The sequence below is a fragment of the Gallus gallus genome, chromosome 4, assembly GCF_016699485.2.
Source record: "Gallus gallus isolate bGalGal1 chromosome 4, bGalGal1.mat.broiler.GRCg7b, whole genome shotgun sequence".
NCBI classification, from domain to species: domain Eukaryota; kingdom Metazoa; phylum Chordata; class Aves; order Galliformes; family Phasianidae; genus Gallus; species Gallus gallus.
In genome coordinates, this window is record NC_052535.1 from 57,655,278 (window position 1) to 57,682,307 (window position 27,030).

Here is a 27,030-nt window from a genome sequence, read left to right on the forward strand (position 1 = left end):
AATCGCTCGCACGTGGAAAGGCCCCGGAGCAGCTCCGCTCCCAGCACCCCACACCGCAGCGCCGGGCCAGGAGCGGACGCCGGCCGCCTTCTCCAACAGGCCGCGCCCTGCTCGCAGTCCCGCCCAGCCGTAGGGGCGGCGCCCGCGGGGCCGATGGCGGCGGGCCGGGCCGTGCGTGCGGAGCGCTGCGGCCGCGCGGCGGGGGCTTAGCGAGCGCCCGGCGGGGCGGGGCGCGGCTCCTCGGGCATGGCCCGCGCCCTGCTGCTGCTGCCGCTGCTGATGGCGGGTGCCTGGGTGGGCCCGCGGTCGCCGGCGGCCCGGAGCCAGGAGGCGCCGCAGACCCCAGACTGGAGGATGACGCTGAAAACTATCCGGAACGGCGTGCACAAGATCGACGTTTACCTCAACGCGGCGCTCGACCTCCTGGGCGGCGAGGACGGCCTCTGCCAGTACAAATGCAGCGACGGTGAGACCGGAGGGCGGGTGGACGAGCGGGTCTCCTCCCGCAGCCGTCTGTAGCTCCGGGAGCGAGCTTCGCCGTGCCGCCCTGCCGCCCTGCCCCGCTGCCTTACCCACTTCCAGTACCGTGTGTGGGGAGCCGGCAGCCGGCGGGCCGGCAGGCTGAGCCCGAGCAGCGCCGTGCTTCCTGCCAGAGGGTTGCAAAGGTTAAGCTGAAAACATCAGAGCAGTGTTCTTAATTGCGTGTAAAGTTCCTTAGAGTAAGTTCGTTCGTTCTTCAGAGAGCCTCTGTTTTTGTAATGTAATCCTACGTGTGATGTATTAGTTTCAGTCATTCAAGGCTTTTTTTTTTTTTTTTTTTTTAGCTTGATGTCTAAAGTGAATATTTGCTCAGGTGCCGCCTTCTTTTATTATTTTGTTATCATTTATAAGGTACTTAGTTCTCTTAATTTGGTAGGAATTGCTGGCGTTCAGCTGCTTACATCAGATGACAGCTGGCGCTGTCTGAGGCCCAGCAGAATGCCTGGGCTGAGTTTTGACAGTGATGAAAATCTGGGGGAAAAAAAAGCCTCTTTGAAGCACTAGAAATTATCTCTTTCAGGATCAAAGCCCTTTCCTCGCTATGGATATAAGCCTTCGCCACCAAGTGGTTGCGGATCGCCTCTATTTGGAGTTCATGTAAGTCCACACGGGGGTTTCTGTGGGTGTGTGCTTTTTCATACGCTGACTTTCCTTGAGCTGGGTGGTGTTTTTCCTCCCACTTTCTAAGGATGAGACAGCACCTGTGTGCTGTGTCCCTGCTTTTATTAGCTCCAGCACGTGCTTTGGCAACAACACGTGGAAAACGTTAGTATTATAGGTAAACGTGGCATAAATGTTTTCATCGTCAGCATCAATAGCGACTAGCTGCTGTACTGGGTCTGACTGGGATGGAGTTGACTGTCTCTTCCTAGCAGCCCGCACGATGCTTGTGATTTGGGGCTAAACCAGCGTTGCTAACACATCACTGATGTCTGCTGCTGAGCAGTTCTTGCACAGCACTAAGACTTGCTCTTGTTTCATCATTGTGCCCAGTGAGTAGGCTGGGGCTGGGCAGGGAGCTGGGAGGGGATACAGCTGGGACAGCTGACTCACAGAAGCCAAAAGGATGCTATGTACCGTGTAACGTCACGCTTGGCAATACACCTGTAGTGACCAGAGAAGGGGCAGAGAGGGACGGGTTGGTTTTTGAGGGACAGGCTGGGCATGAGACTGCTCCAGGGGGTTGGTGAGTGACTGCTTTTGTGCAGCTTATTTTGAGTGGCTTTTCCCTTTTCCGCTCACTTATTAAACTTCTGTCTAGAACTATGTGTTTTCTTGTTTTTGACCTGCCTGTTGTCTCCCCCGACCTGTGAGGGGTCAGGGGTTAAGCAGGCAACTATGTGGGTATTTGGCTGCTAGCTGGGGTCAAACCAGCACAGCTTAGTGAACAGCAAACTGCAAAGATAAGTGAATGACAGCTGCCGATTGCATTAGTTTTGTTTTCTAACTTTTATACTCTATCATGTTCGTAGACTCTTTCTTTTCTCTTGTACGTTACTAATGGTGCATATGGGATTTTCCCCACAGTTTGACGTTGGTATCCCTCTGATGACAAAGTGCTGCAATCACCATGATAGATGTTATGATACTTGTGGCAATAAAAAAAACGACTGTGATGAGCAGTTTCAGTCCTGCCTCTCCAAAATCTGCAGAGATGTGCAGAAAACACTTGGAATATCAGAGAATGTACAGGGTAAGTGATAAATGCCTCTTTTTGCCCCCGAGTTTTACTGAGCTTGTCTGGCAATTAATCTTTTTGCAGCACAGTAATGCTGCATTTCCATAAAGAGATGCTGCTGCTGAAAGATGCCTTCTTCTGTCCTTCTCTATGCAGCCAAGATGCTCATGCAGCTGAGAGATTACACAGCATAGGAAGATGATCAGAGGTGAAACTAACCTTGAGCTGAAAAAATAAGGCTGCCCTTTTAGGATTATCAAAATGCACTGTAATTGTTGCATTTGATGTAGTGTAGCTGAATGTTCACTGTTTTGCTGATTGATTTTTCAGACGTCTACTACGTATAAACAGGAAAATAATGAAGTTTTCTTTTCTGAAATAAGGTATTAAAATAATATATTATTATAGTAGAAGTTAATAGTATCCCTTAGTGCATACATTTTAGGTTTTTCCCAAACAGCCTATAATCCTGTGATAGGATTCCTTCTGGTTGTTGGCCCACATCTGATCAATACATGACATAACCACACTTAATTTAGACGGTGGTTCTTTTTCAGTAAAGAGTCCCACTGAAAACAATCAGTTTTTAGAACAAGCGTGTGTTTCAACTTCTCAAATTCATGTAACTGCAAACAGGTCATCATGTTCCTGCTTTGTCAGAACTGGTGAATATTTACTCATTTCTGTTGAGCTGCTAAAGGTAGCAACCTTTGCATAAATACAGCTGGTTACGAGGGTGGATAGTGACAGGACAAGGGGGAATGGTTTTAAACTAAGACAGGGGAGGTTTAGGTTAGATATAAGGAGGAAGTTTTTCACACAGAGGGTGGTGAAGCAGGTTGCCCACGGAGGTTGTGGGTGCCCCATCCCTGGAGGTGTTCAAGGCCAGGCTGGATGTGGCTCTGGGCAGCCTGGTCTGGTGGTTGGCGACCCTGCACATAGCAGGGGGGTTGAAACTCGATGATCGTTGTGTTCCTTTTCAACCCAGGCCATTCTATGATTCTATGATAAATTGGGAAAGTAAGAGGTGGAACAGTTCTTTCATCTTTTGCAAGATCAAGTGATGTTTTTAACACCAATAACATTCCATAGCCAGTGAATCTTCTTGTGTGTTTTGGTATGTGAAAATTTTTTATCACAATTTAGCTGTTTCTGTCTGTTCAGTCTTTCTCTGACAATCTGTTTGCTATGCGCAGAGAAGATTGCTTTTTAAAATCCTTCTCAGTTTGCTGGAGTCATATCTATTGTTTTTGTATTCTATCTAAAGAGTACTTCTAACTGAACGCTTCTTTGCTTGCAGCTTGTGAATCAATTGTTCAGCTGTTGTTTGATGCAGTTATACACTTAGGATGTAAGCCGTACCTTGACAGCCAGAGAGCTTCATGTATGTGTCGCTATGAGGATAAGACGGATCTCTGAAAGGCATGCATGTCCTGCAGTTTGGAATGAAGTAAAACAACTGGAATGAAGCAAATGTTTTACACTTCTCAGGCCTGACACAAATGCTCTTTTTTTTTAAAAAAAAAAAAAAAGAGACTATCACGAAGTCATCCATAAAGGAGAAGGACCAATGCATGAAGGGCAGGTGCATGAAGGCCAGCTTCAGCCCCATCACCCAGGAGATCTCGATGAAGAGACTTAACCAAAGACCAGGTCAGAGTCAACAGCCAGATGGAAGTCACCACTGTATTCCAGGTCCACCTTGAAGTTCAGCTCTTTGGGGCACCTCTCCTCCTTGCAGACCACCAGCCAGATGAGTCTGATGGCTTTGAAGATGGGCAGGATATTGCCCAGATATATGTCCCTGAAGCTGAGCTTCTCCAGCACCTTCCCTGTCAATTTGGTCTGGAGCAGCTTCTCAAACTCCACCTTAATCTTATTCATCACCCAGTTCCTGACTAGGGCCATGTCCCTGAGCTCCCTAAAGAGAAAGAGGAAGATGGCATTGAGGAGGTGGCATATCTTGTTGCTGGAGGTGGGATCTGGAGGGGGTTCTGGCTGCTCTGGTAGCATAGCGCTGGGCTCCAGCACTGATGCTGGGACTGACTCTGGGGCTGCCTAGCTGCCTGGTGTATACGAGGCCATCTTCAGCTCTGGCCACTCTGGGAGGCTCCAGCATTTTCCTGTAGAGGAAGCAGGAGCATGAGGAAGCAGCTGGCCAGCACCAAGAACAAGATGTCATACACCAGCAGCATTGTTGCCTCGAGTGCACCAACCCTCACGGCATAACCTTGAGAGGTGCCCCTGCTTGAGGGGAGATCCTGTTCCTGCAGCCCAGTGCCATGCAGGCAAGCTTGAGAAGCTGTTTGTAATGCTCACCAGTTGTGGGGTAAGATGAATGACTTACAGTCATACTTTGTTTTTAGGTGCATGCTCAGTTGGCACTCAGCTGCTGAACCAGGTGTCTTCTATCCATTCTTTCAGCCTCCCAGTTTGAGACAGATTTGTGGTTGTTAAGCTGTCTTAGTGTTACCAGTACTGTTGCTCATTGTCTTCCTTTGCAAGGCCTTATGTACAAGGCCTTATGTACAAGGCCAGGCTGAAGGAGGAGGTTGAGAGAAAGAAAGAAGAGGTGGTGGGAGCACACTATCACATGAGTACCGTCCCTGCGGTGGGAGTAGGGAGACTGGAGGTTTTCAGGAAATATGTAGATGCAGCACTTAGGGACATGGTTATGTGAGCAAGGTGGTGGTGGGTTGATGGTTGGACTAGAAGATCTTGGACGTCTTTTCCAATCTTAATGACTTATATTAAATATTGACATGAATGTATTGGTTTGAAAGTCACTACGCTATTCTTCGTGTTTAAAAAATAGAAAAAAAAGTGTTAAGTCTTCCTTATCTTCTCCTTTACGCTACAAGCTTGGAAACTGAAATTAGACTCCTTTGGTGTATGTACATTCGGGGTATGCTATTGTAAAACACAAGTGCTTTTTCAATTAAAAATAAATAAGGAAGCTGCATAGTAGTGAAGTCAGAGGTGCAGAAGAGCTGAATCTCAGATTATTTTTAATATAGGCCAAGTGTTAGGTTTACAAGCAGCTGAGGTATCTGAAAGATAACAATAGGAAAGAGAGTTCTGAAGAGTTAAAATGGTACCTTGAATAGCCCTTCACTTTGAATAGGTACCTTCAGATCTCTCTGATTGTACTCTGTCCTGTGGGTTTGTTTTAAAACAAAACAAAAAGCCCTAAGCAAGGTATATATCTGCACTACATATTTCTACCTGATCCAGTAATGAACTTACTCCCTCAGCACTCTTCAGATCACTATGTTTATACTTTTAAGGATCAACTCCTAAAGTGAACAGGTTGTGACCTCAGGATATACTTTTGATTTGACAAAATGCTGGAATGTGGTCATAATGTTACATTAAGTTTAGAAAGGATTGAAGTGTTTATTTTTCAAATAAAACATTGCATTGTGTATTATATGTGTAGAAAGGATATATTATTCAAAGAGGTTGATTTATATTTGTCTCAGGGCACAACTTAGTTACTGTATTCATCTTTGCTTTCATTTAGTCCATTCTGATTGAAAACTAGAAGAAGATTCTGCAGATAGGGTCAGCATGCCCAACAAACCTTTTTATTTAAAATGCCCTCTGTGATGCTGACAGAACTTTGAGTCTTTACTTCTGTCACCTTTTCCCATGACCTCTGTGAGGCTGACAGACATCTGAGCCTTTATTTCTGTCATCTCTTCCATGACTGCTCCAGCTGAAATCATCTGATGTCTGAATTATTTGGGGTTTGCCTTCTGTACTGATCTTCTGTTGCTCATCTCCAGTTGTCAGACCTCAGTTAACTTCTGCATTCAGTCCTGTCCTGCTGTCCTGATTTGCCTTAGAAATTCACAGAATACAGCTGAAAATCAAAATATTGCATCCATGAACAGGGAGAATAAGCTATGCCTAAAGTTCACTTAACTCACGGATTGCAATGTGATTTCTTTTCTGGAAGTATTTTTATATGTTTTTGCTTTACTACTTTTTTGTGGTATTTTTGTTTTGTTTTTCACTGAAGCTTATGGTACGTGACACAATATAAGTGTCTCCTAAAATAAAATTCCTGCCAAAGTTCCTTGGCCATGCTTCCTGGTTTTGTTTTCCTGTTTGTGGGTATGAAATAACACGGTAAGAGACACTGCTGCCCAGCTTTACAAAACCATGACTGAAGAACTTGTAGTGCCTCTAAATTCAGGGAGATTTATTTTGTCACAGAATGGAAGTGACTGTAGTACCCTGATTGTTAAAAATTAAAACATTGATGCAGGGAGTCCAACACAATGCCATAATTCAGCTAGGTAATTCGAGTAAAAGTGAGAGTTTCAACTATACGCTTAAATTGACAGAGAAGAAAAATATTCACTGGGTTTTGTTCCTTAATGTATTTACCTGTAAATGCACTGTGCAAGTATTTCATAGTTTCCCTCAAACCATTTTTAATACTAAAAAAGAGCCTTAACGCTGCTAAATAACACAAATGACACTTTGATAGCTGTGCTAGTAAATCCAAGGAGGCATTTATCTTCTAGGGAGCTTTTGCCTGTAGCAGGAATTCTTGCTTATAGTTCCATGCAAATTATACCAAACACATTTTACAGTCCTAAATCCTAAGCTACGATCCTAAAATGAATCCTAGATATGGCACTCTGAATTAGCAGTGTCATTTAACACACTGAGACCTAAGCTACCCACTTAGGGCTAGAGAACAGATTGCTGCTACAGAGACCGTGACTGGGCTCTGCAGTTGCTCCTTCATGCAGAATTACTGTAACCAAAAGGTGTAAGGGGCAGCTCCAATAGGAGGTGAGAGAACTGGGATTTGCAGTTTGCAAAAAACAAAAATAAAAAAGTAGTAAGATTAGTAAGAATCTAACTGTTTTACAACATAAGAAAGGCACTGAAGTCCAGTAATACTATCCTGTTTTGACTGAATAAACAAAAAGAATTTGAACAATTTCATCTTGATCTCACTGGCTGCTAGTGGGTCGAGGATAGCAAGTCCAAACATGGGAAAAACAAGTGAAGGCAGTGAGAAATATCCATTGCTCCCTCAACTACAAGGAAGCCATCGTGTCCAAAATTCCTTATTTGTACAACAAACATGTAAAACAAGTCAGACTGGATAAAATACCTAAAATCCCCATTCAGAGCCACCTCCTCTTGTGCCTGTAGCAGTGCTGCTCTCTCAGAGCTGCCAGATACACAATTCAGGCCTGTCCTCGTTACAAACCTACAGAGCTCAGGTACCGAAGGATAGGTTTGGGCACTGGCGTCAGTTTCTACATAATTATAGAATCACAGAATCCCAAAGGTTGGAAAAGACCTCCAAGGTCATCCAGTCCAACTGTTCACCTACCACCAATATTTCCCCACTGAACCATGTCCCTCAGTACAACATCTACATGGTTCATGAACACCTCCAGGGACAGTGACTCAACCACTTCCCTGGGCAGCCCACTCCAGTACCTAACCACTTTTTCAGGGAAGAAATTTTTCTTAACATTCAACCTGAATCTTCCCTGGCACAACTTGAGGACATTCCCTCCCATCCTATTCCTAGTTATGTAGGAGAAGAGGCCGACCCCCACTTCACCACAACCTCCTTTCAGGTAGTTGTTGAGAGTAATGAGGTCTTCCCTGAGCCTCCTCCAGACTGGACGATCCCAGTTCCCTCAGCTGCTTCCCATAAGACCTGTGCTCCAGACACCTCACAGCTTCATTGCCTGTCTCTGGCTACACTCCGTGACCTCAATGTCTTTCTTGTATTGAGGGGCCCAAAACTGAACACAGTACTCGTGGTGCGGCCTCACCGGTGCTAAGTGCAGAGGGATGATCACCTCCCTGCTCCTACTGTCAACACTACTTCTGATACAAGCCAGGATGCTACTGGCCTTCTTGGCCACCTGGGCACACTGCTGGCTCATGCTGAGTTGAGTGTTGATCAACACCCCCAGTCCATTTCTTCCACAGCCTTCCAGCCACTCTGCCCCAAGCCTGAAGCATCGCCTGGGGTTGTTGCAACCAAAGTGCAGGACCTCACACTTGGTCTTGTTGAACTTCATCCCACTGACCTCAGCCCAGCTATCCAGACTCTGTAGAGCCTTCTTACTCCCAGGCAGATTGACACTTACTCCCAGCTTGGTGTCATCTGCAAACTTACTGTGGGTGCACTCAATCCCCTTGCTCAGGTTATCAGTAAAGATACTGAACAGGACGGGCCCCAGTATCAACTTCTGGGGAACACTGCTCATGACAGGTTGCCAACTGGATTTAACTTGATTCACCACCACTCTTTGAGCTCTGCCCTCCAGTCAGTTCTTTACCCAGAGCAAAGAGAGTACCTGTCCAAGCCAAAGGCTGCCAGCTTCTCCAGGAGAATACTGTTGGAGTGCCAAAGGCTTTGCTAGTTTGCGTAGCCTACGTCAACAGTCTTTCTCTCACCCACCAGGCAGGTCACTCGATCATAGGAGATCAGGTTCGTCAAGCAGGACCTGCCTTTTGTGGCAGGCTAGGCCTCATCCCTGTTGTCTCGCACATGCTGTGTGATCTCAGCAAGATGATCTGCTCCATAACCTTTCCTGGCACCAAGGTCAGGTTGGCAGGCCTGTAGTTCCCCAGATCTGCTTAGGACCCTTCCTGTAGCTGGGAGTCACATTAGCAAGCCTCCAAACCTCTGGGACCTCTCTGGTTGACGATGAAAAGGCAGAGGCTGCCCACGCACAGGGCCATTTGCTGGGTGCTCTCCCCAGCGCCTGAGCTCTGGTCACAGGTTAGGCTCACCAAAGAGTACTCATGCAGTAACAGACTGAGTTTGCAAACCTGCCAGCTTTCAGTTCTGTCAGGACTTCATACACGCGAGTGTGAGTAACAGAAGCCGTACAGCAAGGGAAACCGTGCATGCCTGTGACTTCTGGCAGAGCCCCTGAGGTGCCTCGGCTCAGCAGCAACGCGGCGCCTCACCGGTCGCAAGGCGCTGCTCTTCCGAGACGGCTCTCGGCTAAGCGAAAGCGATTCTCCGACTGCCCTCGGGGCGCCGGGGGACGGCCCGCGAACTGCGGTGCTCCCGCCCCGTTTCCTCCGGAGGCAGCGCGGAGGAGGCGGGCCGGGCCGGCACGCAGCGGGGCTCTCGACATGTCGGGCGCGGAGCGGCGGCCGGCGGCAGGTAAGCGGGCGGTTGTTAGCGGCCGGCCCCCTCTGTGACCCAGAGGGCCCTGCGGGCGGAGGGCAGCGGCGAGGCGGAGTCCCGGGCCGGACCCAGGGAGCGGAGCTGCGGGGCGGCTGCTACGCTCTTTGGGGGGGGGAAACTCGGCCTCCTCCGACTGCGAAACAAAGGGATGGGGGGTGGGGGACGAGGCGGAAACACCGATTTGCATGGGGACCCGGAACGAAAGTACTGGAAGTCAGGTTACACCTGGAGATAAGTGCGCTATCAGTGCGGAGGCGGGAGGGAGAGCAGGAGACGTGGCTGCTGGGGCTGAAACGCAGCCTGTGAGAGGCGCCTGCACCGCTGCAATCGATGTTCCTATTGTAAAGCTGATAGGTGACTCAGAACCTGCCACCAAAGCACCACTTGGTTCAAAATGCAACTACTTCAAGGATAATCAAAATCAGTTTCTAAGTCAGTGTTCACTTTCAGAGGAGATGAGCCATATACTGTGGCAGTGAAAAGCTCAAGGTTGGAAACTTGTTAAACAGATTTAAAAGAACAAGCAAAGCATCTTTCCCAAGTTTCCTTTGGCTCAGGCGTTCCATAGTATTTGTATCTACATGGCAGTGTGTTCTGTCCAAAAATTTGACTTTAACCTTTTAAAATTCTGTTGAGGGTTTTGGAAGTGTTTCCTTCCTCCCCCTCTCCTTTAAGTTGAAGCAAAAGTATCAGACAGACCTCAGGTGCACAAGCAATCAAAGTGTAAATTTAAACATCTCTGGCTCATATTATAAACCAAATCACAGGCACAAGTGTTGCTGCTACATTCTGTCTGCACTCATTTTCAACAGTTCCGTCATTAGTCTGACCTGCATGTTGTTTCAAGCAAACTGAAATAGCTTTTTATCCATCAGGTCACAAGTGATATTTGCAGGACCCAACACTTGAAAGCATGATCAATATTTACAGATGGGAAGTTTGTGTGTAAATAACAACACTTAAAAGGATATGACTTCCTTTGAGCTGTTTCTCAGTCTCCTTTGTTATGAAGTTCAACATAAGGGCTTGTAAAGTCAGTTCTAGAGCTCCAAGCTTACTCAAAGGTCTTCATGAAAATCTCAGTCAATACATACATATGTTAATTCATTTTGCTGAAGGCTTTAGTCAGGTGTGAAAAACAGGGACAAAAAACTAGGAAAATCATGTATACAAAATAATTTTTAAAATATATATATGTGTGACCATGTCTTCTGCTCTGATTGCAGGCCGTGTTCAGTTGGACAGCAAACCTACACCAACCACCACAGGTACTATACAGCATATAGTTTTCATAATGTGGTTGTTAGTCTCTAGTGATAGTAGTAGAAACTATGATAAGAAGAGCCCACTGAGATGTTTAAGAAAAAAGACTTAAGTATTTTGGCCTGGCCATCTGCCAAGCCTTCAGTTTTGCACCCTCCCAAGATATGCAGATTCCCAGTTATTTCCACAATGTTACTTTCATGTGCATTCTGTTACTGGAGATACTTAATTTGGCAGAAGAAAAGGTATAAATCTTGCATATTTTCAATTGTTGTTACTAACACATATGGTTATACTACCTTCTCAGTTCTGCTGAAGCTGCACCATGAGTACTGTGCTCAGTTTTGGGCCCCTCACTACAAGAGAGACATTGAGGCCATGGAGTGTGTCCAGAGAAGGGCAGTGAAGCTGTGAGAGCACAAGTCTTTTGGGGAGCGGCTCAGGGAACCTGGATTTCTCAGCACCTTCTCCTGCATAACTAGTGATAGGACAAGAGGGAATGGCCTCAAGTTGCACCAGGGGAGGTTCGGGTTGAACATTATGAAAACTTTCTTCTCCAAAAGAGCAGCCAGGTGCTAGAACAGGCTGCCCCGGGAGGTGGTTGAGTCACTGTTGCTGGAGGTGTTCAAGAAACACGTAGATGTGGTACTAAAGGACATGGTTTAGTAGGGAAATATTTGTGCTAGGTGGACAGTTGGACTGGATGAACTAGGAGGTCTTTTCCAACCTTGGTGATTCTATAATTCTGTGATTCATAAACTGCACCCAAGCTCAGAGAATGCTCAGGTTTTTTTAACTTTAGTAGTGCTGCTAATGCAGAAATGTGTATTTTTAGGTAATGTAAACTCCTAATTATTGAGCCAAAGAGACTGTTTAAATACAGACCACTAACTCCTTATGTATTCCAAGATCATGATTTATGTATTTAAGTAGATACAGATAGCTAGCTAAATAAAAAATGTGCCCACCTTGCCCACCTAAAATTCATACTGTTAGAGTAAAAATTTTAAGAACAGCTTCCAAAGGTTTGGGGTACAAATGCTAATGAAGCTGTTAAACTGCATGCCTACTTAACTGATGTGTGAATGAGCTTTTGGTTCATCTTTCACACTAATAGCTAAATTTTACAGTTGGATGCACAAGTTCAAACTTTGTCCTTTAAAGATCTGGTGGCTAAATCACTTTTTTCTCTCTAGCAGATGGAAATCAGAATATCACAGAAGTGGATGCATTTGATAAAAGGTACAGTTCTGATGGCAATGACGGAGAGATGGCCTACTGAGGTCAACTGAAGTTTTCCTGGTTTTCATTAGGAATGCAACTGGATTACTCACTCAACCTCACCCATTTACACAACGTGTTTTTAGTTTTAGCAACATCAGGTGTAGAACTATCCTTCTTATGATGAAGGCATGCAGAAGGGATTCTTGGGAGTAGATTCCTATTATGCTAGGCAATGTGTAGAGACAGTGGTAAAAATACCATCACAATCTATGGACAGCTGGGCAAAGCAATAGTGTGTGATGCAAGAATATAGTCCTCTATAGAGAGGGTGTAGAGACAATGAGGTAGTGGTTCCATGAATTTTTCCTGCTCCCTCATACAACATTGTCTAGCCCTGGAAAAGGTAAACTGTCTGTCTGGTAGCTTCCTTTGCCTTGCCTGCTCAGTGAATACAGCTGAGCAGAGGAAGAATTATGTAGGGAACCATCCTTTAATGGTCCTTTGATGGATCCAAGGACGTAACAATCCATAAGCCATATACCTTGCTAAATCCTAAGGAACAAAAATTACCAGAATCAGAACAAGCTCTGGCACTGGCAAAGGTGAAATATCATTCATAATTACAGAGCTGAAGTTGAGCATTTTTGCATTTTATCACATTAAGTACTCCAACTGGGGAGAGTGTGATAAAGCATCCCACTTATTTTTCTGACCAGTTTTCCAGCTAACACTTCAGAAACCCCTGGTTGGGGAGCAGTTATCCAGAACTCCTGCTCCTTGTTTGAATTCTTCTGCAGCCATTATGAACAGATGTTTTAAGGAGCTGCTCATAGCAAAGTGGAGAAGCAGAAATACTTAATGAAACATTTTGGTTGCTTTGTAGTGAAAGGAAAGCATTTTGGAGTAAACTGTAATCTTTAAGTAACTTCTGCAGGTGAGTATTCTGAACTTTTTCTAGGAATTGCACCAAAACCGAACATTCTGCAGCAGGAAAAAAAAAACCAACAAAAAACAAAATAAAACAGTAACATGCCAAATACAACAGATCTGCCTACTGACAGTTCTAGGGCAGCATGACCTGGACTGTCATTCTGTACACCTACAGCACAGACCTTTCCTGTTGTGAGGAACTATCATCAGAAGTATTTTAGCCTCTGTTCCTTGCACTGATGCCTCTATCAACAGAAGCAGCACGATTTGTCCCTCTAAATACAGCCATGCCAAAGCCTGGAGAGGACCCTTTGGGTCCAAGCGTACAGATCATAGAACATTAATGCAGACCTCTGTGTTGTGTTTGCTCATAACACAATAAAAGAAATGGAATTCTACTCCAAACATACAAGTGCTCTACACATTTGTTGCCTTGATATTTAAAATTTCTCTACTTAGAAGCTGGGTTGGTCATTTGCGCTCTCGCCGATAGTCCCTCAGCTTTAGGGCTCTGTTGGCTGGTTGCTAAACACCAGTCAACAGTTGTACCATCATAGCTTTCATTTTGATCTGTAAATATTACAAACTTGTTCACTTCTCATAAACGGTATGTATACTACCTCATCAACCACTATACAGTATATAGGCTGCTGTTGATGATGTAACACACAGCTCAGTTAGAAGAACTGGAAGCAAATTTCACACAGGTAAACTTCCAAATAAATACACATGCACCATACAACTCTGCTAAAATAATATTTAGCTAAACATGTAACAGAGAATTGGAGCCAAATCTGAAGTGCACTTTTATCTGCCTTAATGTGTTATTAACGTGACAGCCTCCTGAAAACAGAAAATACAGTCTGTTCAACACCACCTGACAGTTCTTTGTCCCCAGCCTAAACATGTTTTTACTGAACTGTTTAACAGGCCCAAGCTTTTCAAAAATACTTAATGATTTAGGTTCTTTCTGAAATATCACACATTTTAAAGTCTTCTCATCTGAAATTGGGTTCTCAAAGTCTCTAGTCAATTACAACAGTCTCAGCTAGCAGGAATACAGGAAAGGAATTCAATTGGCAACTAACTAACTCATTAAGAAAGTTTTCTATCTCTGGCAACAGACAAACATTTGACCCTGCAGAGCAATACAAAATGAACCATCAGAGAAGAGGAGTTGCGTTAATCTTCAATCACGAGCACTTTTTTTGGCATTTAAGGCTGCCAGATAGACGTGGGACTTTGGCAGACAGAAACAATCTGAAACGCAGGTAAGAAACTTGGTTTCTCCCCCAAAACTTAAAAAAACCTGAACTTCAGAAATAGAGATCAAATAAGCAGCTACCGAGATCTTACATTTAAGTACAGAAGAAAATATTTCGCAAACATAAGCGTCTGTGCAATCTTGACATAGAAAGACATAATTAATTCAAGGGAGATTCCTGTATGTTACAGAAACTACTGGCACAAGTCATGTGACTGCAGCGAGTCCTGACCTCTCTTAGGCCAAAGTGTTCAAAGTAACTTGAAGTAGACGCTGCATATGCACTGGACACCAGTTCGAGTCCAAAATCATTTTCAGTTGTTATTTTCACAAATAATGCATAAACATGAATATTAACTATCTCATAGTGAAAGCAGTTGAGTTGGTAGGAATCGATATGTAATTTGAGAAAATGTTTTTACTAATATCTGTGTTTTAACGATAGTTTGACAGACCTTGGATTTGAAGTCAGAATTTTTGACGATCTGAAAGCAGAAGATGTGCTGAAGAAAGTTTTTGAAGGTAGGAGACCATATATTATGTCTAACTATTGATAGCAGAATTTCTAGACATATGTTTTCTGTTCTCTATGCTCATCTAACTTAATTTTTTTAATTTTCATGCTTAGTATTTAACATTAAAAGGGTTTAAGGGTTAAATTTCAGATTTTTTTTATTGCAATGTAAGCAAATCTGTGCTGAGAACTAATGAAGTTGCTGAAAGAAGTTAGCTTTCAGCTGGGAGAAGTTAGTAACTTTTCTTTTTTTTTTTTTTTTTACTTTTAGTGGCCTTATCTTGACCAATGCTTAATCACTGTACCTTCAGATCTCTGCAGTCTTACACTATCTAAAAATAACGCTCACTTGAAAAATGACTGATCTGAGATGCAATTATATAATACAAATACGCCATGTTTTTTTGAATATGAAAATCACCGTTTAGTTAACTAAAGCACACTTGATATTTCAGCCTCTCGGGATGACTACAGCAATGCTGACTGCTTTGTTTGTGTGTTCTTGAGTCACGGTGAAAACGATCATGTCTACGCATATGATGCCCAAATCAAAATTGAGACAATCACGAACATGTTCAGAGGAGACAAGTGCCAGAGTCTGGTAGGAAAGCCGAAGATATTTATAATTCAGGTAAGATGCTGTCATTATACATTTGATGGCAGAGAAGAAAGTATCATCAGTTTTTGGAGAAAGTTGTATACAGCCTCAGCTCAGTTCCTCCTGTTCACACATCTCATCCATAGGTTAGGCTGAAAAAAGTTACCTAACTTCCTTACGTTCACTGTTTTCCCCCAGGCAAGTTCCTTCACTTGGTCATTAAGGAAGATTGTTTTTGTTGTTGTTTTTATTTATTTCCATGACCAATACTCATCATAGAATTGTTAAGGTTGGAAAAGACCTCTAAGATCATCTAGTCCATCTGTTGTAATTGGCATCTCTAGAAAACTAAAATATCATATTAAGGCTTTATTGTCACAAAAATACTGCTGGTGCTAAGCAGCCAAACAAAACCCACAGATTAACTTCCTATTTCACTCCTTGGTTCAAAGGATAATGCAAGCTGAAAAGAATCCCAGGAGGTCTGTGGTCCAGCTTCTTGTTCAAAGCAGTCAGATACCACTATGTTTTAACTGATAGAGAACTACATGGGTCTTTATGGATCTACATGTATGGTTAATGTAGAACATAACAGAAGTCCCCTCTGTTTAAAAGTATCGTGGTAATACAGATCAGCTTCACAGAGGTGAAAGTATAATCATCTTTCTCTCCCCAACAGGCATGTCGAGGTGATAAACATGATGATCCAGTTCTCGTTCAGGATTCAGTAGACAGCAAAGATGAAACCACTGTTAACCAGACTGAAGTGGATGCAGCTGGCGTCTATACCCTGCCGGCTGGTGCAGACTTTATTATGTGCTATTCTGTGGCACAAGGTAGAGTTCTATTTTATGTCTTTGTGTCTGATATTTGATTATAACAAGCTTGAACACACTTCTTCATTTTGCAGTCAAAATAATTAGTACAGTTCCACATCATCTGTTTTGCTCCCTGTAAAGCGACATCTAAGAAGGAGCCCCATATGTTAGGGAAAAAGTAAAAACAAACATTCAAAATTGCAGTTAATTTGACAAACAGAATAACTCTCTTCATAATTACGTTTCTGAGCTGTCTGCTGACAGCAAGCATTCCCCTTTTCTCCAAGACCATGGTATTCTAAAGGCTTATCTATTCCCCTGTACTGTGTGGCTGTACTTCCCAGTCCATCATCTGTCTTGTCCTCAGTCCCATCTGCTGCCATGCAGATTGCAGATACAGTCCCGTGGAGAATAAGCTACCAGTTCCTAAACCGTACTCCTCTGGGCTAGACACAGTAAGTGATATCAGAACCATTTCCTTCTGCTATTTCCAGTGAAACTGCATGACCTGACATGGTAAGATTTACATCCAGGAGTAATTCTATTAGGTGACGCTAGCAAGGAGTAACTCTTGTGAATGTTTTTCAGTGGCAGTGGCTACTTACAACTGAATATGATTTTATTTTCCTGTTCTACAATAGGCTACTTTTCTCACCGTGAAACTGTAAACGGCTCCTGGTACATCCAAGATTTGTGCGAGGCTCTCGGGAAGCACGGCTCTTCCTTGGAGTTCACAGAACTTCTTACTGTCGTTAACAGAAAAGTTTCTCATCGCAAAGTGGATATATGCAGAGATATAAATGCTATAGGAAAAAAACAGATTCCTTGCTTTGCTTCAATGTTGACGAAAAAATTGTATTTTCATCCAAAATCTAAGTAGGTTGCTACTTCATAATGACATTCTTTAATGCTCACTGCAGAAGTGAGAAAGCTACCATCTTAGTTCAGGAGATTAATACTCTATGAGATTATTTGCAAAAATACTGGAATCAAACCTTAGTTTGTATATGCAACAGTTTCAGAAATCTTAAGGCAAATTTAAAGCTAATATTACAGCCCTTTATCTCAGGGAATTTGGAAAAAGTTTGCTGGTGCTAGATTAGGAAGAGGTGCTCAGATTTTATTGAAATTAACTTTTAAGGAAAAAGAGATTTTTGCTCAATTCATCTGTTTAATTATGGAACATTTTTTACTATTTTCAAAACTTTTTAAACACTGTATTAGGTTAGCTTCTCTTGCTCCAAGAGTGCAGTTTACAGGAAATATACTTGTAAAGCATCTTTTTGTATCTGTGTACAACAGTACACACCATCTAATTTTTAAGCATTTATTGCGGGTGAGGTTTTTTTTTCCTCTCAACACTAAAAACGTACTTCATTCTTAAGTGCAGTTGTAGTTCTAATGCAAATAAAGGGCTTCTTTTGCTGGCACATAATCTTCATTTGTGGCACAATTAAAGCTTGATGGTGCTTTGCATCTTCAGGGGGAAAGAAAGCAGTAGTGAAATAAGGAAGCAAATAGCTTGCTTTGGAATAGCATGATTTTGGCTACAAACACACTCCTTGACAGGGGTAAGCTTATCTGGTACACATCACTAAAGTGAATGATTTATATGCTTCAGGCTCACTTGCAACTCTTCTAGATATCTTTAGGCAGCACTGCAATATACACCATAAGCAAGCCTTAGTACTTCAGGTCTTGGTGTTGGACCAGACTCTGCCTCCTCTGGGCTCCAGAGATGAGCTGTACGCTGTCATTTTGTATAAAGAACTGATAGTACACTTGTCATCATAGGATGTTTCAGGTTGCTACTGCTGCAGCATTAGTAATTGCAATGCTTAATGGAAGCAATTAAAAAATATTTTTTACATTATTGGTATATAATGCTTAACTCTGGTTGACAACGGAGAACTCACGCTAAGGAAAGTTAATTCACTTTTCTGGGTAAAAGGTAATTGACTTACTGGCTCTATTTAGTTAAATCCTTTCATGTACTGTGTTCTGAGTCACAGATATTAAGTCTTAATATGGCTACTGTGAAGCTTTGAGTAAATCATGTATATGTGAATGTCTGGTAAGTTCTTTCAGTAAAATGGAAAAATAAAACATAATTTTACAGTAAATGAGTTTGATGTATGTGTTATTTTTCCAGCAATGTTGACTGAAAACAAAGAGCTTACTTTTGATGAAAATCTAACCTCCACCAATGGTGTGACACCAACAAAATCAGAGCACATAGAGCTAGGGAAAAGGAAAGAATAATCTCAGGAAAAAAAAAAATCCATAATAGTTGATGCAGGAGTTAATTACCTGCTGAGCTAATGGTCTGAAAAGGACAGCCCTCACTTCAGGGAACATTCCTGTCCTTTTACCTGGAAGCAGAATGCCTTCATTTTACTAATGTAACTTGACAAGTATCTGAAGAACTTTGCTTCAACAGTTTCTGTATAAGACCAAAATCTAAAGCAAAAAAACAAACCTGAAGTCATCAAGTGATCAGATCATTTGTATAAATATTTATTGTAACTTTCAAAATTATAGTGGTCAAAAATATCCAGTTTCTGTAGAGTAATTAAGTGTTCCTATCAACTTTGAAAAGGCAATTCTAACATATACCAAAACAAAGTCAGTCCTTGTTAGTAATTTCCTGGATTGGAAGTCTGAGGTGCAGAGCCTGGCGCAAACGCTTCAGAGATTCTTCTGCCTGCAGTGGGAGAAAGAGTGAGTTCATCCTCTGCAGCCCTCCGTTTTTCCGTCTTTCATACATAACAGTATTTTTCCTTTCTCAGAATACACTGGTCTTATACAAGAAACCAGACTAATTAAATGGAGGATGCTCAGCTTTACAGGCCTGCTCAGGCCATTCGGTTTTCAGACAGCAGAGTGTGTGCTACTACACCACTTTCCCACACCCTCTCCAACACACAATCCAAAGTATTACTTCCTTGAAATTACACTTTAAAAAAAAAATCATTCTCACAAGCTATTGAAAAAGCAACAAACTCTAGCCTGGGCATGTCCAGCCTGCAGCCCACAGGCCACACAGCCCAGCCCACCCTGCAAGCTGCCCCCTGCTCTGTTACCATGGCTGTGGATCTGCCCTGCTGAGCAGCCCAGCCCAGCCCCAGCCCCTCACCCACCATTAAGCACCAATTGAACCTCAGCGTGTGCCATCGGCACTGTATGGGCTGAAACCAGGGCATGGGGAGGGTGCAGTGCAGTGCCAAATCAAGTGATGGCAAATAAGCTTATGCATTGTAATACACTGGCTAAATGCAGCTATTCTATTAAAACAGCTGGAAATGTGACATATTCAAATATGGGCGGGGGAAAAAAAGCAGTGTAGGACTCAAAACCTAAGGTCAGTTTTCTAATAGTTGAGAGTTTACTGAAAAAGTCAACCCAGAGGGGAGCACCTTATTTAAGTACTGCATTGAAATACCTCCGCAAGTTCTTCTTTTAGCTTGTTATATTGTTCCACATTAAAATGCTGGGCTTTGGATTTCCGGTAGAAGTAGTGGAGGAGTTGCCTGTCTTTAGCATCAGGGTAAACATAGTCCTAGTGAAGAAAGAAAGGCACATATTTGAGGTTAGTGAGAAAAAGGAGTCCAGGTCAGAGAAATTCAGCCTGTTCCACAATTACTTATCTAGTTCCACAGGCATGTACACACATGAGCACAGATACATACACATGCTGTTAAGAAACTACACACACAAGCATGCTCTTATTTGTCACAAGGGCCCTTTTAGACACATGCTAGAAGTCATTTTTATAGCGTCTGAAGTAATTCTCTGTAATAATAAAGACATAGTTTGAGCCTCATGACTGAAGCCACCTGAACAAATGGACATGACTTTCCCAGGAGTCAGAGAAAGTTCAATTACTGTTTTTTCAAAGAGTTACTTGAAAGTCTCAAGCATTCATGCCAACACAGCTGTTCTAAAGAGACAAGCAGTGATCTGTATAATACAAAGAAATTTATGTGTATCTGGACACAAAGTAGGAATACCTCTGCCCTTCTTAAGAATCAGTGAGAAGGAATAAAACTCACATTCAAAGCCAGTTACTCATAAAAACAGATCTGTCTCTCCTTTTCACAAATGGAACCTGATATCTCATGAGGTCGATGGATCCACCAGTATTATGGAAGGAAGCAATGGCTACTCTTCCACATAACTGCTTAGAACACAAAGTTTTTCCACTACAAAAGCTGGACATCAAGATGTCTACTTTGGGAGTAAAGCACAGAACTAAAATACAAAAAAGGTGTTCTTCAAAATCTTATAGGATTTCAGGACTAGTCTGTATTGTGCAGCTCAGTTAACATCTGGGTGGATTTATCTTTTTTTTTAATGTTACTGTTCAGTGATTTGCTTCCTGGCCACTTGTAAGGCAGTGTTCATGAGTTGGTACAGAACTACTAGTTGCTCTCCCTTTACAGCAATGAGCCAGATGCAATTTACTATTCAAGATGACCTACAAAAATTTAAATAAAACAACAGATTTCATTAATCACTTCTCATATCCTGGCTGATGGAGTTTTACAGCTAGTAGTTCTACTCAGAAGCTTGTCTGTAGTGCAGGTGTAACAGTACTTGGCCTGATAATGTAAGGCATTTTTATCAAATCCCATCAGAAATCCATTTCAACTCCCCCAGTCTGATGGCAAGGCTACTTAATATATTACATTTTAATCAGAGTTCAAGCACTAGGATTTTCAGTTTTCGTACTCCTTCTTTACAATATTCCAGACATTTACAGAAGGGGGAATCACCTGTTTAGTAAGAACAAAGTAGGCATAGAAAGCCATAGCGCTCCCATAGGTGATGAAGTATGTGACCGGCTCCATGATGTCCCACGAATAGACCCACCACGTGAGCCACGCCAACGCTCCACCTTGTGTTGACATCAAAGCTAAACCAACCCATAGAAGCCTGGAGGTCTTTGCATCAGCACTGTCCATAATTCTGGCTTTCATCTAGGGTGAAGAAATAAATACAGGAATTTGTTCAAACAAACATTAGTTGAGGAGCTCATCAGTTGCACTGTGTTTACTCCTGCTGGGGCTGGATCCTTTCTCAGTGCTCTCCTCTTACACACTTACCTTGTGAAGAAAGAAAAGGACTGAAATCCAAGGGCAACCAGACCTCCTTGCTACTGAGCACCAACAGATGCCACTGATAATTTTCCCTTCCCAGTGCTTGAGATTGACATCTGCTGGATTTCTATTTATCATTAAAGGCAGGTCTTGTTAATACTGAGGCTGGTCCTCACATGTAGCAGGTCTGAAGTCAAGGAAAAGTGTGCTCATCCTGTCAGACTCTTGATTCCTTCCCTCAAGCTGAGTTACCTTAACCTGCCCCAGATCAACATGTATAACTTCCTTTCTTAGACTACAGCAGCTATTAGTCCATACAATCTGCCTTGTTGACTTGGTGACACAGGAAACTGTAGCCTAAGCCACAGATGATTTTTAACCTCACTGTTGGCTTTTTGTTTTTTTCCTGTAATTGGTATTCAGAACTCATACAGCAACAGGTGATTAAATGGGTATTCAATCCCAGTACCAGCCATGCTAAGGCTTGTTCCTCAGGAGACAGCCTTCTCCAGATGTTACGGCTTCTAACCAGGGAACATGCACTGCAGGAGAGAAAAAGAACTGAACTGAAAGTTATTTGAACTGTATTTGAATTGACTTGGTTTGCATGACAAAGTAGACACCCTGTGCATCCATGCTGATCATTTTTTAATCACAGGACTTACTCCTGATGTGAAGAAATGCTTTTGCACTTAAAAACAAAACAGCAACAACAAAAACAACCTCCCTCCCTTCCAACCTGTTCAAGAGGCATCAGCTGTTCTTTCAGGTGGTCCAGTTTCTGTAGCAATTCTCTCTCTTTCTTGATCTGGTGATCTTCTAAATGCAGAGCCACAAACAGTCTGTGAACCAAGGATTTGATATCTTCCATTTCAGTAGCATGCTCACTACTCAGCTTATCTGAAGAGAAAGCGTTTATCATTACAAAACATTTCAAGAATCTACCCTTTGTCGTTCTCTCCCCTGACCTACACCCCTGAAAGCAAGACCATCCCAATGGTACAAAACTGATTTTTTTTTTTTCTCCAGAGAGGTTCCAATTGTCTGAGACTTCTCATGCCTTTCACTACATTAAGCCAGATAGTCAGAGCTATTAAAGCATGGCTCTTACCTTTTATAGGAGCTGACACACTGTATGTTGTGTTGTTGATAACAAGTTTAAAGTCATTCATCAGTAAGACCTCCATCAAGGTTGCATCAGAGACCTTGCTACCATCTGCAGAATAAGATTAAAGATCTAGACAGATCATTCTAATCATGAAGAATCTTAAACATTAACTGATGTTTATTAGTATTTGGAAGGGTACTTTTAGTAAATCCTGTAACTGATGCTAAACATTGAAGAGGAACTCAGTGCAGAGTGTACACTTGAATGCTCTCTCTATCAGCATCATTTGGGCAATCCTCTCTGTTTCATTAGGCTTTACTATTATTTTTACTGCTGTTTCACTATATAGTCTCCAGAGCTTTTCTCCAATGATTGGTTTAACTTGGAAATTGGCCTGGTTTGGACAGGCTTGCATTTCAAGGAAGAAATAGTGTTAAAAGAGCTCAGCCACACAGGATCTGGCTCCATACAAGCTTAGCAGACTGCCCCTCTATGTTGCATGCATTTCTCAAACTTAATTTCACCATGCTCTTCAGTATTAGCATCTGCATTTGCATTACTTGGATAAAGGACAGTATCACTGAAACTCTTAAAAATTCACACACACAATCACAGCCTTGGAGCACACACATGAATTTCAAAGCATTTTATTCCCCCAAGCATCTCTCACTCTGACAATAATTAAAGTTAATATAGTTGACCATAAAGGAAAAACTTGCAAGTGTTTCTCTTAAGAGACTTCCTAAATCGCTGCTCATGAAAATGTTGCCATGAATCAAAAGGAATGTGCATCTGAGTAAGCCTTCAGGAAACCAGGCTCGGGGCTTATTTTTAAGAGTTTCAGTGGATGTAAAAATCAGGCCTGTGAATACAAAACTGGTTAGAAGTGTAATGACACTGTCTCTACTACAAGCAAGCTTGTATTTTCTAGTTATGATTATGACTAGAATTGACCAACTGAAAGTGTAGAGTAGAGGAAGAAAGTCCTGCACAAAACAGCCATACGTGGTGATGGAAAGACTTGAATTTTGGTTTCTCCACCTACACACCGGTTTGCATCTCCACTTGAACCTACGATAAAGACTTTCTGGAAATTAAAATACCTTCAGAGACCTTACATTCAATTACAGATTTATGTATTTCCTTAAACAAGTTGTTATAATCAACAGGAACAAGTCTTGTCAGTAGCACTTTTCATATTTTTATTATAGTAAGTATGAACGGTACTTGCAGTCATTCTGTTTTAATGCCAGTTCTGACTGAGTTAAGATAGCTAGACAGACTGTCCAGTACAAGGCAAACCAAAAGCCACAGAGGCATTAGTCTAAAACACTCCAGAGAACCCTTTCCTACTTCTCTCCTATGAAAAAACTTGCAGGAACACTACTCCACCAGCTCCAACAGTACTCCACAGAGAACAAGCCAAGAAAAAAAATATATTGTTCACATTTATTTGCAATGACTTAAAAGTGCAGACAAGGGAAAAACTGGAATCTATCAATAACAGCTATCAGGAAGGCTGTTATGGAACTTTTCTTCCTGCTTTTATACTTCTTCCCTACATTCCCTCTCTACCATTTTCTTTTGCAAGAGGTCCCTTCCTCCCTGTTAAGAAGAAACATTGCTGGGACATGAAGGGTTCAAGAGCCAGCAACAAGCCACTCCACTGTAGCTGTTTGACCTGGGCTTCATTCCCCACACATAGAGAGGTGTCTTCACCTGCCTCTGCAAATGGGTGTGCAATAGCAGAAAACACAAGTTTCAGTCTTGAGCAGAATGATCGGACTACTCCTGTCACGTGGGTAGGTAAGTAAACCTGGAAGGATTTCAGTCCAGAATTTGAAACGTTCACGTGCCCATCCACTTGTTTCTTCCCTATTCTCTTTTTATAAAGTGGTGTAATAGAACATCAAACGTCATTTGCATGTAAATTAAGGTGACATTTATAAAGTGACATTTAAGCAAAAAATGTTTCAAAAAAGAAGTGCCAGAGAGGTTCTTCATTCTGGATCCAATACACTGCAGATTTGTTAACCTGTCCAAACCTTTAATTAGCTGAAAAGTTGGAAAGTTTGGGGAGGATACATTGTTTTGTTTTAGAAAATTCCATGCAGGCTTTCAGAAAAGGTTTACTTTTCTTCCAATACTTAAGCACAGGTATTCTAAGGTGAACAAAGGGCCACATTTTGTCTATAGGCATTTTGCAAGACTAAATCTAATGAAAATGAAAGTGAGTCATCAAATAGAGCACTAACACTTTCAATTAAGGCTGAGTTTCATTTAATGGCTAAATGACACTGGAAAGTATCTGCATTAAATCAAATCTTCATAATTTTTCATTAATAATACATGCTTAAATTCAACTCACAATACTTGACCAATAGTTTCTCTTTACAGTATCAGTTTCCTAATGAATTAATCATCTAAGCTGTTCCCTACCCTTACAATTGCCTGGCACTTGAGAATACAGAGTAGAGAACCGAGATATTTCTAATCAAATCAGCAAGCATTTTTATTCCAAAGTTGGAGGTTTAAAGAGATGACACTAGGTGAAAAGAGCCCAAATTTCTTTACAGTTTGGAACCTGGTGTTAATCTATACTGAAAATGCTAGACTGTTAGGTTTCTCACAGAAATCATCTTGTGCTTTACAGAAGCCTGAAGTTTGCCCTGAAGCAGAAGAAGAGGCAGTTAACATAAAGCTTTTTTGGACCTAACATGGAAGAATGGGGTTCAGCAGTGAATCACAGATACTTAATTCATGGGTGCTTTTGCAGAGATAGTAGTACTGAGAGATACTGCAGGAGAACGTTCTTGGTTAGCCCTGCCTTATCTATCCCATGGAGGAACCATTTTTACTGTGAACTTTCATGTTAAGGGGAAGCTACTGGCAATGATCATTTGCCACAGTGCTGTCTGAAAATATAGGACAATCCTACAAAATCATCTTTTCTAGAGATGTTTCTACCTTCGCTGTACAGTAAATACAGTATTCAAAAAGAATAGCACAAGACCAGCCTCCCAGGAAAATCAACTCACAAAACAACTCCTTACATACAGGAAGCTCATGCATGCACTGTGATCCACACAGATCACACTGCTTTACATGATATTTCCCTGTTTTGCTACATGTACTCTCAAAGACAACCAAGGCAGCTTCGCCAGGACCTCTGGCTTCCTAATCTTCTACAAGTATCGATCTGTTTCTAGATCCTTTAAAAGTTCCTGCAGCTCCCTGCAGTATCATCCAGGTAGGGAGGGAACATAATGAATGCATCCAGTTATGAACCTTTGGACCAACATTCCCAATCCCCATACATTCTTCTATGTGTTACTTGAACAAAAATAGATCTTTTTATAGGAATATACCTTTTATGTTTGTTTGGTTTTTTTTGTTTGTTTGTTTTAAGGGGCATGTTGGGAGTGGGTATGAAGAAACAGATGCTTTTTAGTTAAAGGACTGCACATCTACCACAAAATAACCATTTGCAATCATTGGAAATGATGGAAAGCCTCACTCTAGCATCTATTTTGTCAACTTCAGACAAGGGTGCTACATTCCAGTTTTATGTTTGTGATCAAGTCCTTGTTGTAGCAGGGCAGGGCTCCAAGACTTTTCAGAACTGTTGTGGAAAAAGCAACAATACTTTGACAAAACACGAACCAGGTTGTCTTAAGAAAATCACCCGAATGATTGTGACAGTGGGATAATCAATATGCTACAAGGAAAAAGACCACATCAGTGCTAATACATGAAACTTCTCCAGAATTTCAGAAAGCTGCCCTTTATCACTGCATGCTTTTTCTGCTTGCTTCGCTCCCAGTATGTTTCTCATGTGAATTCATATTTGCATTAAGACAAGCATTTTTCCAGCTTCAGAGAACACAGAACAACTGGCAGACATCACATTCCAGAACCAAACCGGTAGCCTTTCAGAATGATCACAGAGGACAAGGAAAGAGATGAAGAAAACCAGAAGAGAGACATTTATTCAGAAAGAGAAGCTATTTGAAAGAGATAATTGAGGAATCTACTGGGAAGATTAAAGTAATATGTCCAACTCTGCATTTTACATCAGCTCAAAAGGACTCAGATACTGAATGTGAAACACCAATAAACCTGAGAAGCATTAATCTCAACAGTAACAAAGCAAAACCTGATGTGGCTTTTAAATCATGCTTCAGAGGGGAAGTACAGATGATTTGAACAGGAATTTATTCACTCTGAAGGCAGACAAATGTAAGATACCTGTTGCAAAGACTTCTGCTCTCACAATTCCTTTATCTTCTCTCTGTATATCCTGCAGAAATGCCCCCACTGTGGCTACCACTGGTTTAACAGCAAACTGACAGCGTTCTCTTCTTGTAGGCAACGTCAGAGTTATCATGGGAAGACCATGCCTGTAATTAATAGTCACTTCTGGGAAAAGAAGAAAAAAAAAAAGTGAAAAAGCTGTATTGTAAGTTGCAGCTTAAATTTAAGCTGTTTTTTAAAGCACAGGATAAATAAAGATCACCACATGGTACATATCCTTAATGAATACAGTGCTATATCTTCTGGGACATGCTGCCTCATGACAGCCTAAAGCTCCACACAGGGAGTGGAGGGGCAGCGCTGAGCTCTGCTCTCTGGTGACAGCGACAGGGCCCGAGGGAACAGCATGGAGCTTTGTCAGGGGAGGGTTAGGACTGCCCAGGGCAGTGGTCATGGCACCAGGTTGCCAGAGCTCAAGAAGCATTTGGACAATGCTCCCAGTCATAGGGTTTGAATTTTGGGTGGTCCTGTGTGGAGCCAGAATTGGA

General features: G+C 42.2%; 3 protein-coding genes and 1 non-coding gene across 9 annotated transcripts in view; 3 read left to right on the forward strand and 1 right to left on the reverse strand.

Moving 5' to 3' along the window:
• Positions 1 to 227: 227 nt before the first annotated feature.
• Positions 228 to 6,299, forward strand: PLA2G12A (phospholipase A2 group XIIA). The gene is made up of 4 exons (NM_001389517.2): positions 228 to 466; positions 1,061 to 1,137; positions 2,068 to 2,233; positions 3,519 to 6,299. The coding sequence occupies exons 1-4, from the start codon at positions 247 to 249 to the stop codon at positions 3,635 to 3,637; spliced, it is 582 nt and encodes a 193-aa protein (NP_001376446.2). The 5' UTR covers positions 228 to 246; the 3' UTR covers positions 3,638 to 6,299.
• On the forward strand, positions 4,312 to 4,359 carry MIR7466 (microRNA 7466). The gene has a single exon (NR_105634.1). It is a non-coding gene; the product is annotated as a microRNA 7466 (primary transcript).
• A 3,034-nt stretch (positions 6,300 to 9,333) lies between the features above and the next one.
• CASP6 (caspase 6) lies at positions 9,334 to 18,147 on the forward strand. Of its 4 annotated transcripts, none has more exons than NM_204726.2 (8): positions 9,334 to 9,386; positions 10,637 to 10,678; positions 11,870 to 11,915; positions 13,952 to 14,098; positions 14,537 to 14,613; positions 15,061 to 15,236; positions 15,883 to 16,039; positions 16,663 to 18,147. In NM_204726.2, the coding sequence occupies exons 1-8, from the start codon at positions 9,356 to 9,358 to the stop codon at positions 16,899 to 16,901; spliced, it is 915 nt and encodes a 304-aa protein (NP_990057.2). In that variant the 5' UTR covers positions 9,334 to 9,355; the 3' UTR covers positions 16,902 to 18,147. The 4 variants fall into 4 exon arrangements, with proteins under 4 accessions (NP_990057.2, NP_001383075.1, NP_001383076.1 ...); NM_001396146.1 differs by having other exon boundaries at positions 11,873 to 11,915; NM_001396147.1 differs by lacking the exon at positions 13,952 to 14,098.
• A 370-nt stretch (positions 18,148 to 18,517) lies between these two features.
• The window catches only part of MCUB (mitochondrial calcium uniporter dominant negative beta subunit), a 34,265-nt gene continuing 25,752 nt past the window's right edge, over positions 18,518 to 27,030 (reverse strand). For all 3 annotated transcript variants that reach the window (XM_046940589.1, XM_420651.8, XM_040699417.2), the window contains exons 3-8: positions 26,477 to 26,647; positions 22,232 to 22,336; positions 21,860 to 22,020; positions 20,797 to 21,000; positions 19,464 to 19,580; positions 18,518 to 18,725 (exon numbers count right to left, since the gene is read on the reverse strand). In XM_046940589.1, the coding sequence (XP_046796545.1) occupies positions 18,648 to 18,725; positions 19,464 to 19,580; positions 20,797 to 21,000; positions 21,860 to 22,020; positions 22,232 to 22,336; positions 26,477 to 26,647 (836 nt within the window). In that variant the 3' untranslated portion in view covers positions 18,518 to 18,647. The remainder of the gene's footprint in view (positions 18,726 to 19,463; positions 19,581 to 20,796; positions 21,001 to 21,859; positions 22,021 to 22,231; positions 22,337 to 26,476; positions 26,648 to 27,030) is intronic.